Genomic DNA, 18,863 nt, shown 5'->3' on the forward strand with positions numbered 1-18,863 from the left:
CAGTTCCCTCAGCTGCTTCTCATAAGGCTTGTTACTCTAGACCCTTCAGCAGCTGTGTTGCCCTTCTCTGGACATGCTTTAGCAGCTCAACCCCTCCCCAAAAAAATAATAACAATAATAATAAAAAAAAATCAATCACAGCGTTGATTACCTGCAAAGTACTGAGTTTAAAAAGCTTTTTGCAGAAAACATGGAAACGATCTGTTGGGATTGCTAAAACACTGTACAAAAATCAGCAAATGTTTTATTCACTACGCAAGGGTGCGTGGAGGCAACGGAAACAGTGAGCGAGCTGGAAAGGTTATCTTTACTGGGAGCGCAGCGATACCAGCAGCGCCCTGCCGCTCGCTTCCCGCCGGCTCTCGGCTTTAAGGGCTCGGGCACTGTCTGGACTTGTTACCATTCAGTCTTCATTTGCGAATGATAATTTTTTTTTGCTTTGAATGGCATGCCTGACTGCAGGGCAGAGTAAATCCAAACCTTTTAAACTCCAGCCAAAAATTTGCCATGAATTAGGAGACTGCAGCATATTTACAATACAAAATAAAATATCTCTAGGAGTGCTGAGCAGTGGTGGGATGAATAAATGCTCTTTTTTTTTTTTTCCCTCTCTTTTTTTCTTCTCTCTCTCTTTTTTTTTTTTTCTGACGGGATAATTTTCAAAGCAGCGATTTTGCAAAGACTCAGGAAGAAAACAATTTTGTTTCATTTCCATAACAGAATCCAGACCTCTGAATTCAACCTCACGAGCTACAATTATGTATAAGAACTACCACTGTGAATTTTCAAACACAATGCCTTTTATTGTCTCTTCTCATTCTTTTCCCTTCCTGTTCTCTGAGATTTTCTGTGCTGTGACCCTCCACAGAAACTTAAGAGCAGAAAGTCTGACTTGAAAGGAAAACTTCCAAGTTTGCAGACTTCAAAGGAAATCAACAACACAAACCTTCAACAGAAGGTATGCGAATGGCATTCGGGTTTTGGTTGATTTTTTTTCCAGCCTTATGGGAACAAACAAACAGGAAAAAAAACAAACAACTGATTTCATTATAGGGAATCTTGAAAGATGAAAACTAACATTCAGCTTTTCCATGATGAACGGAGGAGTATTTCAGTCATCTCCAGAATCCATGCATGTCCTGGAGCTTGAGAAATTAAATATACCAAACACTGAAGTCTGCAATTCCCTCATGCCGTGAAACTTGTGAGACACTGCATCCAAGGACAGTAATGCAGCAACTTACTATCTCCAGCAACTAATGCAGCAACTTACTATCTCCAGCAACTTCCCAAATATTGTCCTTCAATATCACTGTATTATAAAGATGTTTTCCACCTGCACTAGGAGGTAGGCAGCTCTGAAGTACAAATACTGAAGATGAAACACCTACGCAGCACAAGCGGCATGAAAAGCACATCTTGATTTCTGTGTAGAAAGCATTTTGGGATGCAAGGGTTGCATTCAAAAGTAGTAATCTCTAAGTCATCAAACATCATTGCTTGGGAAATGAGGTTTCTCATCCTAAAAGCCAGAGACAAAACATGCCTATGAATGTCACACACAGTTTGGTTCTCTAAAACAGCTTAAAAATCTTCACGCTGCTTTTGAAGAAAGGCACGTGAGGCTGTCGCTTTAACCCTGCACCCCAGGCAGGCCCTGTTTATGGGTAACATCTGGTTGCAATTACCCACTTGATGGAATGCAAAGCAACAATTTTTGTTACCAATGGGAGCGGGAGAACAAACAGGACATTATTTACACATTAAAGAGAGTACTTACCCCTACACCGCCACAAGGAAGCCTGACAAACATTGACGTTAGAGAACCTGTAAGAAAATAAAAGGACCCTGTAAGTCAAGAAGTCAAAGTTCATCACATTTTGGTCCAATTTTATGGCAAGGCTGTAATCTTTGCAAACACACTAACAAACTGGGGGTTTCTTGCAATGTTCAGAAGACACAGGACCAACGCTTACACACAAGGCACACACTTGGACTTGTTCAAAAGCCTTGCCAATATAAAAGCCTCCTAGAAAACACCTATTTTTATGCAAGGTTTGTGTGCTCTCCTGCACTTCAGACAGTCGTGCTGACTATAAATGATTGAGATGCTACCAACAACTGCTCAGGAGGTCTTCTCAGAAGAACATTTTAAACCCTTTCAACTGAAGGAGGATAAGAAATCATAAAAGCATGGTTGAAAAGTAACACTGTTACTACAAGATTTTGGAGCTCACGAGCTTCATAAAAAAGGGAGGAAAAACAAAGGTGTTTTGACTGAAAGAGCAAAACCAACATTAAGAATTTGAGAAAAATAGGGAGAAAAAAACCCTGTAGGCTTAATTTTGCATCTCTAAGAATTGTGACATCACTTTCTGGGCTTGCATCTGAGCAAATTATCCTTCATTCAAAACTCACAGAAGCACAGAATTAATCAGGTTGGAAAAGATCATCAAGTCCAACCTATTGCCTAACCCTTCTAATTAACTAAACCATGGCACTAAGTGCCTCATCCAGCTTCTTTTTAACCACCTCCAGGGATAGTGACTCCACCACCTCCAAGGGCAGCCCATTCCAATGGCCAATCGCTCTTTCTGTGAAGAAAGAAGATTCTGCAGGTTTACACTGAAACAATAACGTGCTGTCTCGTATCCATCACTACTCTGTATGCGTGACTTCTGCATGTGTCTCTACACCACAAGCAAACAATGAGGAGAAAATACATAGATGAAGACGCTGGAATACATTGCCTGAGATTCATTTCCTTGTGAATGTTAATGAAAGCTAATGGTGAAATAAGCTGACTTTAGGTTTTTTTCCGCAGCAAACCAAGTGCTAGCGCTGGTCATATCTCTACTGAAAGAATAAATTCCTTTAAAAGCTAAGTAGGAGCTTAGCAGAGTGTGAATTAGCCATGACAGCAGACAGACTTTGCTGAGGACCATGCTGATGTCAAAGGCATCGCAGACGCATACGTTACCCCTGTGACTGAAAGCGGAGTTAATGCATCTGTATTATTAATCTGAGTGCACAGTGAGATTCGCTCTCTGATTAGATCCACATGAAAGTTCTTAGATCACCCTGCCTCAGACCTCCTGTCACATCTTTCACTGCTAATCCACCCATTATTTCAATATTTATCTTCTTGGCAAGCATTCAGAACTGCTCTCCACAAATTTGAAAGCAGCCTTATTTGCCTAACTTTTAAACTTCTTCAACAGGTTCCAAAGCTTTGCTCTGTCAAACAAAAGATGAATCCCCATTTTTCAGACTTTTTAAAGGGCTGTAGCAACACTTCCAGGGGCAGAGTTATGCAACCTGCCTTGAAAGCCACCACTTTCAAACCCACTTGATAAAACACGGGAAAGCAAATCTTTGCGATGCTTGAGGAAAGCAACGTGACATCAGTGGTGGGTTTCTGTTACAAGTCTCTTCTAGTGCACATTTAAGGAAGAGGGCTCTTTTAGAGAGGAGTAAGACTCAGAAGAAAGGAGCTGCAGGGCAACTGCAAAAGTAAAAGTAATCAGCAAAGCCAAATGATGCCTGCTTACAGTTCTGAAAAAGCTGAACTATTTACCTCTTACCGCTTTCTCCTAAAGAGCTGCCAGATGATGGGGCATCCACCTTATCATTTGCAGAAGCTTACAAAGAAACATCCTGTGTTTTCACCCCCCAGCTTTACAAGCTCTTTTTAAAGGCTGAGATTTCTCATGTGTTGTCTCCCTCACAGACATATCAAAGGCAAAGAGTCTACGTGGAGTCAGCCACTGGAGTTATACACATGTCAAGATGCTCACATCTAACAAACTCACATTTGCATATGTGAGCCTCCCGCAAAGCTTTGGTCTCAGACTTCAAACTTGCCATACATTTATGCTCTAACATATTTAAAAGAACTCCACAAAGCTGTTTTGTAAATTTAAAAGCTTTTTAAACTCTCAACTGGAGAGGATGGCTGAAGAAGAGGCTGCCAAGAGGCTTGTTCACTTCTATAAACAACTGTGCACATGGAAGTTTTTCAGGGAGGTTTTCCCAACCCACCAGTGGCTGTTACTCTTTCTCAGCTCCAGTGCTGTGGAAGCCATCAAGTTAAACTGGGTTTAGGACCAGCCATCACCCTTTCTGCCCTGCTTCTAAAGGAGAACTCCCTGAGTGCTACACTGATGTGCCAGCCTGGCTCGCACCTCTCATCACTTTGGCTCACAGTGCCATCCCTTTGAAGCCCTGGCTGTCCAACTAACCACTTATTTTATTCTGCCCTCTGGGATGACTGATAGCCACACTGAATGGTGAGGCTGTTTGCTCTTCCTCCAAGCTCAGTGTTCAGCATGAGCATCAGCTGTGGCCCATTCACAGCTCCACATTCAACAGAGCAGCAGGAAGGGACAGTCCACTGCTGTCTGGGCAGAGATGGTCATGCTAGCCGGCAGTGAGTCCCCAGGGCTAGCAGCTCAAGGCTACAGTGTCAAGTGGGTTTAGGAAACAAGGTCTAAGCTCAGCTAAGAACTACTGGAAAGCCCTGCCTACTGGAAATCCTGGGAACTTGACATTTTGCCTGTGACTGCAGGTCTTTGGCAACTTCATCTTCTTTGAAATTACACCCAAGCAAGCAACATTTTGTACTGGAATACCCTCAGGTATTAAAATTCTTTCTCTTCATTACAGGAATAAGCTTGATCTCTGTAGACATTATAAAACGAGCCATTAAAGACACAGAGAACATAGAGCAAAATTACAGAAGTGTTCAGAGGCACGGCAAGAATTCCTCCTCTCTCAGGTTCTCTAAACAAACCATCAGGAATGGTTCAGCAAAACCTGTGTATTCCCATATTAAATAATAACCAAATAAATTGTTGGTATCTCCAAATGTATCTGATGGAACTATTGTTACAGATTGTGCCAAGAGTCAGAGAAGGAGCAGAGAAGTATCTCAAGAGGATCTGACATTTGAATGAGCAGAAAACTCCAGTGTTAGGACAGTCCACCCGAAAAACCTATCTTGCAAGTGTATCTCTGCATGGAGAGAGGTGTCAGAGTGACTCACTGGCCACTCAGGCCCTCCATGCAGATGCATGGTGCTAACTCTGTTCCAGACTGGTGAAGTCAACAGTGCTGGAGGACTGCCTAAATCCCACCACAGCATATGGCCAGGACACACATTCATGCACCTTCAGCACTATGGTTCAAGAACTTACAGAGGAAATCAGTCAATAGAAAGTGGTGCAATTGCAAACGAGAAGCCCTCTGCTCTAGGTAAACTGTCTGTGGCAGGAAGGTTGGACTAGATGATGCAGTGGCCTCTTCCAACCCCTATCATTCTGTGATTTTCTGATTCTCAGATCTACCAAGGAAGATGTAAGTGCTATTTCTTTGGACTGATGGATATGCTTTAAGCAAGGTGAGAGCTTCACACTACCAAAGATATGACTTCATAAATTCTTTAAACTTGACATAGTAACTGTGTATCATTCAGCCAGAGGTGTCCACTCTTCAGTCCTCTGCATTTTAAAGAGGTGGTAAGTTGGCTATAAATGGTGCACTAACTGCATATTTAAACAACTGGCTAATAGCTTTCCTCTTTGGGGATCTAATGTACATACAGAGTTGCAAAATCTTTCCATCTCTTTTGCTGGACTGCTACATCATGCAGGCCATCAAGTTAATCCTCTTTTTATATCATCCAAAGTCAAGCTAATCCCAAAATAAACTTTCCCAACTTCTGGGTTCCAGAACTGTTTTTCTGCTGATCCCCAAGTGAGAACTTGCCAAACTGCCCCTCCAGCCTATCACCTACTGCTGCAAAAAGGCACAGAGTAAAGGGAGATGATGCTGCCTCCACGGAGAGAAGGTGCTAAAGTCAGTGCAGGTTGGCTGCAACGGGGTGTTGGTTATCTGAACAATTAACACCCTACACTTTTTCCAGGGAAAACGTCTCTATCTTATGACAGATCCAGTTTCCAGTAAAAGTGATAAACAATCTTACTCCAAATTAAACAAATGCAAGGCAGCTCTCTTGCAGATTATCCATACAAACCTGACAGCTATTTGTTGATGTCTGTGCAGCTGGTTAGTGCTACAGATCCAGGTCCTTAGCATGGTGATCCAGTTCCTACCTAGCAACGGATAACTTTCCAACATGCAGAGAAGAGAGTCCAAGGATAAAAAATATAATTCTGATTTACCTTTCCTCCTTAGGAAAATCTCCTTTTAGGTTTTGAAGACATCAAGGAAAGGAAGTTTCAGCTATCTAAGGTTTAGGGACCACCTGAAGAAAGGAGGTATAGCTTGGACTGCTCTTGAGCAGCCATTGAACAGAGGTGGGAAGAATCCTCTTGGGAACTAGGGCTAAGGATGGAGAGAGCCTCATGTCTCACCCTTCATACTGCTACTGTTATGTGTTTGGCAGATTCACGGCTGAGGTCAGCAGCAGGAGTGCTGGAGGCCAGAAAAGGAACATTACCTAGAAGTTTCTTGCTGTCCAGTTTCTGTCTGTTAAGAGGGTTTGTGCCATACAGCAGCGTATGAGCTTCTGAGTGAACTGTTTGTAGCTCTTCTAAGGTTGCTTTTCTTCCACGAATGCACTGAAAGAGGAAAGAAAAGGAGCGATGAAATCACCGATGAACTGCTTAGATCTCACTGAAGAGCTCTCCTCTTTCCTCAGCAAATATAAAGACAGTGACCAAAAACTAAAAACTGTTCTTCTCCCAAAAGATCAGCTGTAAGACAGACTTTGGTTTAAACCCCTATTCAAAAATGACAGCTTTACATATAAAGTCATCTTTAGATTTATTTATGGTTGTTTTAAAAGTACTTACCACAGAGCTTGTGCAAAATTACACAGGCACTGGCCAAACACTGAATATTCAGTTCTAACCCATTAGAAAGTGATTCTCTGGTGAAAAGGTGTCCCTCCAAAGAACCCTCTGATATTCCCACCAGGATTCTTAAGCTAACCTAAACATTTCTTCCAAATGCACTGCTTCTCAAGCCGAACCTTTCAACAATTCCACTTGCTGCTCTACAACTTGTCTTGGAAAACACACTAATTGTTTTTTCCTACAATGATGCAGGTCGAGCTTGAACTACTGTAGCAAATATGTCCACCTTGCTACTGTTGCCAACTGAAACCCACATGGCAGATGCACGCCAGTCAAAACCCTACCTTCACTGAACATCACAGCAAAGCTGTTATGGATGTCAGCAGGACCCAACTCCACATTTTACAGACTGGAGAACTCTTTCCCTTTTTGTCATAGAGGTCCAGCAGACCTGTGGGACTTTGTTGCAATCACCTATTTATAACGGAAAATATGTTTGCAAGAACAAAATGCTGCTTGGAGATGCTAAACCTTGGGCATACAAGGATCATGTCATGGTGTCTTACCCAGAAGGGAGTGCTTCCCAGCAGGCAGACCATGCCAGGGTGATATCAGGTTTACCAGAGAAGGCAACCCAGCCCCCAGCAATGTTGAAAACATCTTGTCTTTTTAACTGGGAGCGTGCAATTGCCTCCAGAATGTTAGCAGGGAAATGTGCAGTGAGTTGAGAAAAAGTTGAGGTTGGGGCTAAGACAAAAAGTGGCCATGAGAGAGGAGAAAGGAGTTACTTGGAAATGAGAATTGCTTTGCTTCAGAAACGTGCAGACTGCTCCCTCCTCCTCCAAAAAAAATAAGCTTAGAATTGCACCACAATTTTTTTGTTGTGATTTGGACTAAAACAATTGTGCTAGCTTTACAATTGTGCTAGGTCCAGCTGGAGAGCTGTAACCAGTAGAGACCCCAGAGATCAGTGCTGGGTTCAACATCTTCGTCAATGACACTGATGAGGGGACAGACAGGCAGACAGTATCTCTCAGCAAGTTTGCTGACGACACCAAACTGGGAGGATTGATACAGCTGAAGGCTGTGCAGCCATCCAGTGAGACCTGGACAGACTGGAGAGCTGGGCACAGGGGAACCAAATGAGGTTCAACAAGGACAAGTGTACAGTCCTGCATCTGGGAAGGAATAACAAACTGCACCAGTACAGGCTGGGAGGTGATCTGCTGGAGAGCAGCCCTGTGGAGAGGGACCTGGGAGTGCTGGTGGATAACAAGTTGTCCATGGGACAGCAGTGTGCCCTTGTGGCTAAGAAGGTCAATGGGATCCTGGGGTGTATTAAGAAGAGAGTATCAAACAAATCAAGGGAGGTTCTCCTTCTCCTCTACTCTGCCCTTGTGAGACCTCATCTTGAGTACTGTGTTCAGTTTTGGGCTCCCCAGTTTAAGAGGGACAGGGATCTGCTGGAGAGGGTCTAGGGGAGGGCTGGATTAAGGGATGGAGGGTATGGCTTATGAGGAGAGGTTGAGGGACCTGGGGCTGTTTAGTCTGGAGAAGAGAAGACTGAGAGGGGATTTAATAAATGTTTATCAATATCTGAGGGCAGGCCAGGGGTGGGGGGACAGGCTCTGCTCACTTGCTCCCTGGGATAGGACAAGAAGCAATAGGTGTAAGTTGCAGCACAAGAGGTTCCACCTCAACGCAAGGGGGAACTTCTTTACTGTAAGTGTGACAGAGCATCGGAACAGGCTCCCCAGAGAGGTTGTGGAGTCTCCTTCCCTGGAGACTTTCAAGGCCTGTCTGGACGCATTCCTCTGTGATATGTGCTAGATTGTGAGGTCCTGCTCTGATAGGGGGATTGGCCTCAATGACCTCCTTGGGTCCCTTCCAACCCCTAACATACTGTGATCCTTCAATTCAAAAGGAACTGTCATGTTTGAGGGGATTATTTCCTGCGGAAGGAATTACAGGACTATTTCCTTTTGCAATAGTAATACCAGAACATAAACAGTTAATGGCAAGATACTGCAAGGCTTTGCAAGCCTCTTGTAGAGGGTCACCCAAGATATGAGCCTCAGCAACAAGCATCCCATTGTGCAGTCTGTGCAGCATTGCATGCACCTCCTGCACAGCCTTCACCCTGGCTCTGTTGAAATCAGCTGCCTTTTGAAGACTTCTGTGCTCCTGGAGAAGCAAAATTTCTAATGAGAACCAAAACAAATCCAACAAAACATCTTAAAAGGGGAAAAAAAGGAGGCAGAAAGAAATTTCATTCCTAAAAAGAGAAGACTTTCCTATGGAAAGCTTGTTCTGAAGAGAAGATCAAGCTGTGCCTTTTGCTGTGGAGAGCTGTTGTCTCTCAGAAAGCACTACTGTGTGCTGCCGGCTTTCAGAGCAGTGATTCAAAGCCATCAGCACTTCCAGCTGAGCAGTGCCAGCTTTTGCACCTTGCCACCCGCTCAGTCTGAATGTCCTGGGTATAGTATACTGCAAGCACAGGAACTTCAGGACTTCCACCTCCAAACTATAATACACAGAACCAGATCAAGATATTTTTCTGGTCTCCAACCTTCAGTATAAACCTCCACCATGAGTTGGTGAGTGCAGTGGAAATCACTTCATAAAATCATTGGAGGCATAAGGCAGTAGAAATCAAAGCACAGCTGCAGTGCTCATGCATTCTGCCTCTCCTAATTTTGGCATTTCTCCTTTCCAGTTCCTCTTTCATTTTCTCCATGCTTTGCTCCACCACCTAGGTTTCCTGAGGTTAATGATGAGGCAAAAATACAGCATCCCATTAAAGAGGTAATAATCACAAAAATGCTAGACCCAGAAGGGATGGAAATATCTGGCAAATCCCCCTTGAACTTTTATCCTGTATTTCTTTTTTATTCATGGTAAGCTTGCCTCAGTCCCCCCTTACAGGCTTTTACAGCTTCCCCCTAACCCACATGCCAACTCTTTTCCTTTGAACAAGATGTACTGACCCATTTTCAGCTGCTACATACAGGGACAGAAATAGCACTTTGTGTTTCTTGGCGTTACATGAAGACACCAGGAGAACAGCAGCCCGTTGCAGGAACAGGCCAGCTCTTCCGGCTGCCAATGGCTTCAGCTCCCCAGAATGGGTAAGGGCTGCTCTCATTTAAAGCAGGTGGCCCTATCAAGACATTCAAGCTCTATGTTCTGCTCTGTGTTCTTTAGGAGGGTAGCAGTGACACCCTCCTCTCTGTGTGACACCCATAACTGAGCAGAAACTATGAATGGATGGACAACTTCTGAGCTGCAAGTAAAACACATTCTTGTAAAAGCTACCACTTAGTGAAACAAATACATATCAACATGTCACAGCAAACATTGCTTGCTTAGAAAGGATTGGCTGAGAGTGCTGTTCAGCCTGGAGAAGGCTTCAGGCAGACCCTACTGATGTCTTCCAGTTCTTGAAGGGAGCCCATAAGAAAGATGAGAAGGGAGTTTTTATTAGAGAGTGTAGCAACAGAATGAGAAGTAAAGGTATTTTTTTAATGAAAGAGGGAAGATTCAGATGACATATAGGAAAGGAGTTTTTCAACTGTGAAGATGGTGAGGCACTGGAACAGGTTGCTCAGACAAGCTGTAGATGTCCCCTCCCTGGAAGAGTTCTAGGTCAGATTGGGCAGGGTTTTGGTCTAGTGGAAGCTGACCCTACCCATAGCAGGAGGCTTGGACTAGACAATCTCTTAAGGTCTCTTCCAGTCCAAACCATTCTCTAATTCTATGAGTTCTATGTTCCAGAGGCTTTTGCACTTTTCTTGTCTCCCAGCTCACATGCCACAAGCTTTGTCCTTAGCACAAAGACAGAACAAGAAAATATAAATCAATCCCTTCAAAGTAAACTTAGAGACCACAACACATCCTTCACTTCTGTTTCCAGATCCATCAAGATTTGCATCTCAGTCTACATCTCAGATTATCATCAGTAAACTTGCTCAGAGTGCATTCCATCCTTTCACCTAGGTCACACATGAATATGTTGAAGAAGACAGTAGCAGGTACTGACCACTTGTTACAGACCTTCACAGTTGACTCTGCTCATGCTTTAAGCACAGCAGGATTGCTACATGTACTTGGAGACAGATCCTGCTTGAGGAACTTCCCTGTCCTCCTCAAACAGCTCAGGGCTTTGATTTCCTCTGAAATACAGTGCAAAACTTATTGATTTCCTCATGCTCCTGATGAAGACTGAGAGGATTGCTTTGTGCTGTGATTGTGGGTTTTCTTTTGGGGGGGCAGAGTTCTTTTACTGAGATTGCCCCAATTAGTATAATTGTTGCTTTTAAATTCTGAGTGTACACCAAAGTAATTGTTGTAATTTATAAAGCTAACTTAATTAAACAAGCAGTAGCCTAAACCACAGCTCTTGTTAAGTTTGGACAACTGCTTTCCCTCCAAAAGGTCATCACTAACCCTGCACAACTCTGCCAGGCTTTTACCTATCACACTGCAAAACCAATGCACATCTTGCCCTCAGCTGGACATCAACCAGTTTTTGTCCAACTTCAGCACATACATATTTGTTTCACTGCTGAAAAAATGAGTTCTACAAATATTCATGCCCCTTCTGGAACACTTCTATTGCCTTTAAGAGAGATGGTAGAAACTCAGCACTTGGCAGGTTGTCCAGATCCTCTCAGCTGCCTGATGAAAACTGATTTTAACTTAGTTCATTTCTGAAATTTCTAAGTAAGTATCTGTTTGCATGCATGATAAAAATATTTATCTAGGAGCCCTTCTCTGACCTGAGGTATGTGTACAACAGAAACACCACAAGAACATTTCCAGGACACAGACCCTGAAAATTGATAGACATCGCATGAGAAAGCAGAGCTGGGATTTATTTTCAGTGTGCATCTGTGGGGGGAGTGAGAGAGACCTGTTAAAACCCCTCAGGAAGAGGACAGGGATCCAGCAGAGTCTGCTCTGATCTCACACAGTGCATACTGGATTACTATCTACGCAGGGCACTGTGCCTTGAATCTGTGCCGAGCAACTACTTGCAACCAACTACACACACGCCCAGAGCACAGCAAAGGGCTGTGAAGAAATAAAGGGGAAACACGAAGATATGGAAATCTCAAAGTTCAAACTGCCCTGTTACAGACTTGTGTTGTCAGAAATGGTTCAAACTACCTCATCACAAACAATTTTCACATCAGGCCACTGAGTTTACTGAACTGGCTTATAATGTCTGAGGCACAGGACAAGGGATCTACAACAGTGAAGATAAAAATGAGCATGCACAGATGTGTCTGTCAGCAAGACCAGCTGAAAAGAAAAAGAAAAGAAAAAAGAACAAAGCAGGAGCTCAGCAAAAAATAAAAAATAATAATTGTACAGCCTGGCAAATTTCTGAGTGCTACAATCCAAATGCTGCTGCTGACTCACAGCAGACCTACTATTAATTCTGAAAATATTCACCTCTTTCTGCGTGCTGCTCTGCAGCTGGAGCAGTTACAATCCATTGCAGCTACATAGCAGGCTGCACTGGTAGCACGTGGCACCATCCTCATATAAGGAACTGCACCAAAAATTCACACATCATATGCACACTACTGGAGAGGGGGATAGAGGGCCCAGCTCGCACTGTCCTGCGTGGAGCTTTGGCACGAGCAGCAGGTGTTTTGAAAAGTAATATAATTATTGAAAGTAATCACAATTATCGAGTCAGACTTCAAAATGCCTTTAAATTGATCATAGAATGGAATATGTCCCACGTAATAAAGCTCTCTTCATGTTAGGGCTACAGCATTTCTGTCCTGAGAGTAAGTGGACAAGTCCATTGTCCCAGGCAATACCAACAGCTCATGCGCCAACCTGGCAGCAGAGATCTCAAGAGAGGTTGTGGAGTCTCCTTCTCTGGAGACTTTCAAGGCCTGTCTGGATGTGTTCCTCTGTGATCTGTGTTAGATAGTATTGTCCTGCTGTGGCAGGGGGGTTGGATTCAACGATCTCCTTGGGTCCCTTCCAAGCACTAACATCCTCTGATCCTGTGATCACTCGTGTCTAAAATACAGTCCCTTGCTACGCAAGAGCACCTGACAGGGAAGTAATCTTCCCTGAAGGAAATTCCTATATGGTCCTCATCTGCTTGCTGATGGACAGATTCCAACTGAGGAGTTTCAGAAAGACTCTGAAGAGCAGGGAAGCGAGCACATAGTTTTGCAGTGTGGAATAGAATTACAGTGACCAAGGAGAGTGGAAAGAGAACAAGTGGCCCCAGAAAAAAATATATTAGGAACAGAAGTGTGGAGACAGGAAGGAGATGGACAAACACAGCAAGGATGTGCTCATCAAGCCCATGGGAAACGTTGAGATAAAGAAAGAAACCTTAAGACAGGTCTAAACAGGAGTATGAGATGGTGACTGTAAAGGAAAGCTAGAGAGAGAAGTAAATGCAATTAGAGTATTTGGTTATCCTGAAATGGTAGGTCATTGTCCACCTTGAAGGTCATGAAGAAAGCAATCGGGAAAGAAAACACCACAATTAAGGTAGAAAGCTAACATCATGTATCTATAGCTTGCAGAAAATGGAAGAGTCAAGGTGAGGCTGAATGTCACCTATGGTCAGAGGGGAAATGGGTGAGCATCAAGAACAACTCCAACCATGAGAGCAACTGAAAATCCCAAATTAAGCAAAACAACAGTTGCCTGGGATCATACAGTGAAGAACTCACACATGAGAAAACATCTGTAACACAAATTCAGGAGCTGAGGCAATCAGCACTGCACAACTTAACTCCTACTTCTAAACACAGAGCTACACAGTAGTAGGATAGTTGACATTGGAGGGTTTCTTTTTTTTTGGTCCCAAATAATAATCTCAAAATTCAATTAAATAGGTCTCTATAGGCAGAAATATGTTTGAAGTTCTTTCCTGCTCCCTTCAGGGATATGTGAGGGCATGACTCATGGCAATGCTGCCACCACGTGGAGGTCTTTTCTGATTGCTCAGAAAATACTTCCATCCAGCAGCTCATACAACTCAAATACACTCTCTGATTCAGTCCCCTCAGATGCTTAACGAGTTGATGAATACACACTATCACTAATTTATCATCACTGCTATTAGTAGATATGAATAATAATTATTAACAATCGTTATTATTAATCACTAGTCTACATATTTTAGTATCTTATTTCCTTAGTTTGTCTTCCTCTTAAAATACATATGTCTAATAAAGTTAATCTCTTGTGGTGGAATAGTGCTTAGATCAAAGAATTGCCAGGGCTGGAAGGGACCGCAAGGATCATCTTGGAATGTGTGCAGAGAAGGGTGACAAAGCTGGTGATAGGCCTGGAACACAGTCCTATGAGGAGAGGCTGAGGCAGCTGGGGGTGTGCTGCCTGCAGAAGAGGAGGCTCAGGGCAGATCTCATTGCTATCTACAAATACCTGAAGAGAGGCTGTAGCCAGGTGGGGGTTGGTCTCTTCTGCCAGGCAATCAGCAATAGAACAAGGGGACACAGTCTCAAGTTGTGCCGGGGGAGGTCTAGGCTGGATGTTAGGAGGAAGTTGTTGCCAGAGAGAGTGATTGGCATTGGAATGGGCTGCCCAGGGAGGTGGTGGAGTCACCGTCCCTAGAGGTGTTCAAGAAAAGCCTGGATGAGGCACTTAGTGCCATGGTCTAGTTGACTGGACAGGGCTGGGTGATAGGTTGGACTGGATGATCTTGGAGGTCGCTTCCAACCTGGTTGATTCTATCTAGCTCCAATCTCCCTACCATGGGCAAGGACACCTCACATCAGATGAGGTTGCGCAGAGCCCCACCCAGCCTGGCCTTAAAAGCTTCCAGGGATGGAGCTTCTGCCACCTTCCTGGGCAACCTGTTCCAGTGTCTCACCACCCTCATGTCAAAGAACTTCTTCCTAACATCCAACCTGAATCTACCCACTTCTAGTTTTGCTCCATTTCTCCCAGTCCTATATCTACTGGACATCCTAAACAGTCCCTCAACAGCTTTCTTGTAGGGCCCCTTAAGATACTGGAAGGCCACAATAAGGTCTCCTCTCATCATCGGATCCTCATTTTCACAGTGCCTTCGCTACAGGTTGACCATTACTGATCAGAGTACTGAAAAAGTTATGAAGCCACAGAAATACAAACTTGTTGCTCCACAGCTTTTGTTGTTGTGGTTGGAGCGCTAAGAAATAACATGGTCACTTTATGTTGTGCTCTTATCTTTGGCTGCTTCAAAATGCAACACTTGGCAGAAACTTCAAACGCTGGACTTGAACTGGCAATGTGCACTCACAGCCAACCATATCCTGGGCTGCATCAAAAGCAGCACAGTCAGCAGGTCAAAGGAGGGCATTCTTGCTCCTCTATTCCACTCTGGTGAGACCTCACCAGGAGTACTATGTCCAGCTCTGGGCTCCTCAGTACAAGAAAGACATGGACGTGTTGGAGTGGGTTCAGAGTATGCCACAGAAATGATCAGAGGGCTGGAACACCTCTGCTAGAAGACCAGGCTGAGAGAGTAGGGGTTGCTCAGCCCAAAGAAGGCTCTGGGAAGACCTTACAGTGATCTGTAAGAAAGATGGAGACAGTCTTTTTAGCAGGGTCTGTAATGACAGGACAAGGGCTGATGGTTTTAAACTAAGAAAGTGAAGATTTAGACTAGATAGAAGGGAGAAACTTTTTATAATGAGGGTGTAGAAACACTGGCACAGGTTATCCAGAGAGGTAGTAGAAGTCTCATCCCTAGAAACATTCAAAGTCAGGTTGAGTGGGGGCTTTGAGCAACCAGTTGACATCTAATTGAAGATGTCACTGCTCACTGTGGGAGGGTTGGACTAGATGACCTTTAAAAGTCCCTTCCAACCCAAACCTTCCTATGATTCTATGATGATTTTCAGTTTAGAGCAAACAGGATCAAAAATTACAGGAGAAGCTTCGCTGCAACATCAAGCAAGAGCATTTTCCTGTGTTTTGTAACATTCTGAAGACAATGAAATCAGATCACTAGAAAAGTACTCTTGACAGATGCATGTTCAACAAGCACAAGCAACCATCTAGGAATGGATCAAATTTAGGCCACATATGGCAAAACACTGTCAACAGCTGGAGTTATAAAAATATCAAGCCAGAACATCGTATAAAGTTTACACATCCAGGTAGCAGCCAACAATCTCAACTGCAGATTTGGTTCATACACTACTGTCCAGACCAGAAATCAGTCCCCCCAAACCTCTCCTAATCCAGCAGCTGAATCAGACACTCACATCCTCCCTTGCCCCCAGGCTCACCACCTCATCTTCCCCTTCAGTGGTAATTGTATTACCTCGCACTTGCCACGGAGACCTGTCTCCTGGAGCCGGGACCAGATGCTCTGGATCCTTCCCGCGTGCTCTGGGTGGCTGTTCGTGTTTCCACAGGTACACTGGTGTTTTAGCATCAAGGTGTCATACACGAGGCCTGCAGCAGGGGTTACAAAATTGCTCTCCATTAACAAAACAAAAATAACAACAACAACAAAAGCCAGATATATGGAAAAAACACCTCATGTTCTTCTTTTTACACTGGCACTTCATATTCTACTGAGTATTTCTAGAGACAGGCTGGATGTTTCAGCAGGAGCCACGGAGCTCTACCAAATTAAACCCCAAGGTGCTGCTTTAAGTCAGCACTAGACCTGCAATGATCCCTTCCGCTGGAAATCCTCAATGGCTCTAGGAAAGAAATTAGGCCCCAAGAACTCTGCAGGCTGGTGACAGAACGAGGTGACAACTGAAAGCATCAGTACCAGTACAGAGGTGCCAGGGCAGAATCCTGATCTAAGAGAGCACTGACCTGCAGATTTGCTGCTGGGTACTTTTGTAACTGCTGCTAAAATGACTCTAGGGCTTGGGATTAAAAGGCTGCGTTGTTAGCAGGCACTCTTGCTTCATGCAATAGTTTGTGCCCCAGTCTTTGCATTATTTGTCAACATGCTAATTAAGGCTATTAGCACACATTTGGGCATAATTATTCAGCACAATACGTAGGTATTTAGCAGTGTTGTTTCATTTGAATGTGGGAGTCAGGCAGTTAAATCCCCTTGCATTACCAAGTAGTTATGGCATGACAACAGTGTAGGAGATTTTGATTCATGCTCCAGAGTTGCCTGGGTACGGTTTTGGAAGCAGTTACGATTTCATAGCCAATGTTCCACTGGAGAAAAGCAGCAGGTCCTCTACAGCTATGCAATTCTGGGGACAAAAGACTTTTTTTCCTCTGGCAAAAGAGACATAGTTAAAGGTCTAAATCTACCCTTCCCTTCAGCCAAAAGCTCCAGAAAACAGAACAAACAAGGTTGCAGTTCTTTTCCCCCGAGGTTTCTTGCAAGAAGTATCTGTCTGAAAGTACATTATAAAGTTGCAAACCAAAGGTCTTGATGAGAATCCAAAGCCTTTGAATTAGCAGCAAAGGAAGAAAATGTTTCCAGATCCTGATGTCAAAGAGTGATGTTGCTCCTCCAAAATCCCAGAGGAGCACACCCATGCCGTGGCATGAACAGTTCAAGGAGCTTTCATGTAGCCAGCTTAAGTCCTGATACACAGCACACTTTGCAACTGCATGGAGTACAAAGGGGCTTGTAAGAAACCAGACTCTGAGAACGTCCATGCACATGCAGCCTGGAGGCTCAGCGCCATGCTGCTGAATGTCCCCAAGGCTTGGCTGGAGCTGGAATCACACCTTCTGACTGAGTGTAGGCATGTTCTGCCACTGAAATACTTGGCTTTCCCCTCTGAGGCAAACTCTGGCACCGACACTTCCAGGTATTCAGCCTTAGGGAGGGATCTGGCAGTTCCTTGCTTTGCTGTAGGTGAGTGCAAAGACAAAAAAGCTCAGACCACATTTGGTTCTAGGAAAAGAACAGAGTGCTGGGTAATTGACTGCTTTTGGGTTAGCCAAAGTTCAGTTAAGTAAGACTGTGCTGCAAAGCTCTGCAGAGGTCTCTCATGCTTGGTTCACGGCACCAAACTTCACAGAGGCTGCTGGGCAAAGGCAATGACTGTAAATGCTACCTGAGAAGAAGCTGTAGCCCAGTGGCAAGGCTGCCTGTCCCTAAGAACTCCCAGGTCTGAGTTCATTTAAAATAGTCTAAGGTCTATGCTAACTTTGCCTCAGGTTAATCTCTACTGGAAGAAAACTCATTTTCAGGGGACATCATGCATTTAAGGACAGGCTGGGGGAGCTGGAGTTGTTTAGCCTGGAGAAAAGAGGCTCCATGGAGATCATATTACTGTCTTTCAGTACTTAAAGGGGGACTACAGAAATGATGAGGAGGGCCTCTTTATCAGGAAGTGTATTGACAGGACATGGGGTAGCTATTTTAAAATGAAAGACAGTAGATTCAGATTAGACACAAGGAAAAAATTCTTCACTGTGAGGGTGGTGAAGCACCAGCACAGGTTGCCCAGAGAAGCTGTGGATGTGGATGCTTCATCAATGAAAAAGTTCAAGGCCAGGACAGATGGAGCTTTGAGCAGCCTAGTGGAAGATGTCCCTGCCCATGACAGGAGGTGTGGAATTAGAAGACCTTTAAGGTCACTTGCAACCCAAACCAGATAGGATTCTATGGTTTGTTACCAAAAGAGCTCCACGTAGATGTCCACTTAGACTACATGAGACTGCACATTTGACTAGTGGTGCTGCCTTCTCTGAATTCCAGGGGACTACAGTTAGGCTTTGTAGACTCAAAAGTCACAAGCTGCATGTGTTATCAATTCACACTAGAGGCTGGTACAGCAGAAACCAACACAAATCAAACCAAAGATAAATGCAAATGAAAAAACCAGCTTTTTGCATTGATCTCACATTCTTCTGCTCTTCTCTTGTCTTTCAGCGGGGCAGCAGATCTGCCAGGTATCTCCCAGGGGTTTTTTGAGGAATCATAGAATCACAGAATGGTTTGAGTTGGAAGGAACTTTAAACATCATCTAGTCCAACCACTGTGCCATGGGGCAGGGACACATTCCACTAAACCATGCTGCCCACAGCCCTGTCCAAAATGGCCTCAATTCT

General features: G+C 44.0%; 1 protein-coding gene across 14 annotated transcripts in view; it reads right to left on the reverse strand.

The window, feature by feature from the left end:
• The window catches only part of HDAC4 (histone deacetylase 4), a 277,057-nt gene that overhangs the window by 35,217 nt on the left and 222,977 nt on the right, over positions 1 to 18,863 (reverse strand). For all 14 annotated transcript variants that reach the window (XM_064159879.1, XM_064159896.1, XM_064159913.1 and 11 more), the window contains 3 exons: positions 16,138 to 16,271; positions 6,461 to 6,581; positions 1,781 to 1,827 (listed from right to left, as the gene is read on the reverse strand). In XM_064159879.1, coding sequence (XP_064015949.1) covers positions 1,781 to 1,827; positions 6,461 to 6,581; positions 16,138 to 16,271 — 302 coding nt within the window. The remainder of the gene's footprint in view (positions 1 to 1,780; positions 1,828 to 6,460; positions 6,582 to 16,137; positions 16,272 to 18,863) is intronic.

The sequence above is a fragment of the Pogoniulus pusillus genome, chromosome 2, assembly GCF_015220805.1.
Source record: "Pogoniulus pusillus isolate bPogPus1 chromosome 2, bPogPus1.pri, whole genome shotgun sequence".
NCBI classification, from domain to species: Eukaryota; Metazoa; Chordata; class Aves; order Piciformes; family Lybiidae; genus Pogoniulus; species Pogoniulus pusillus.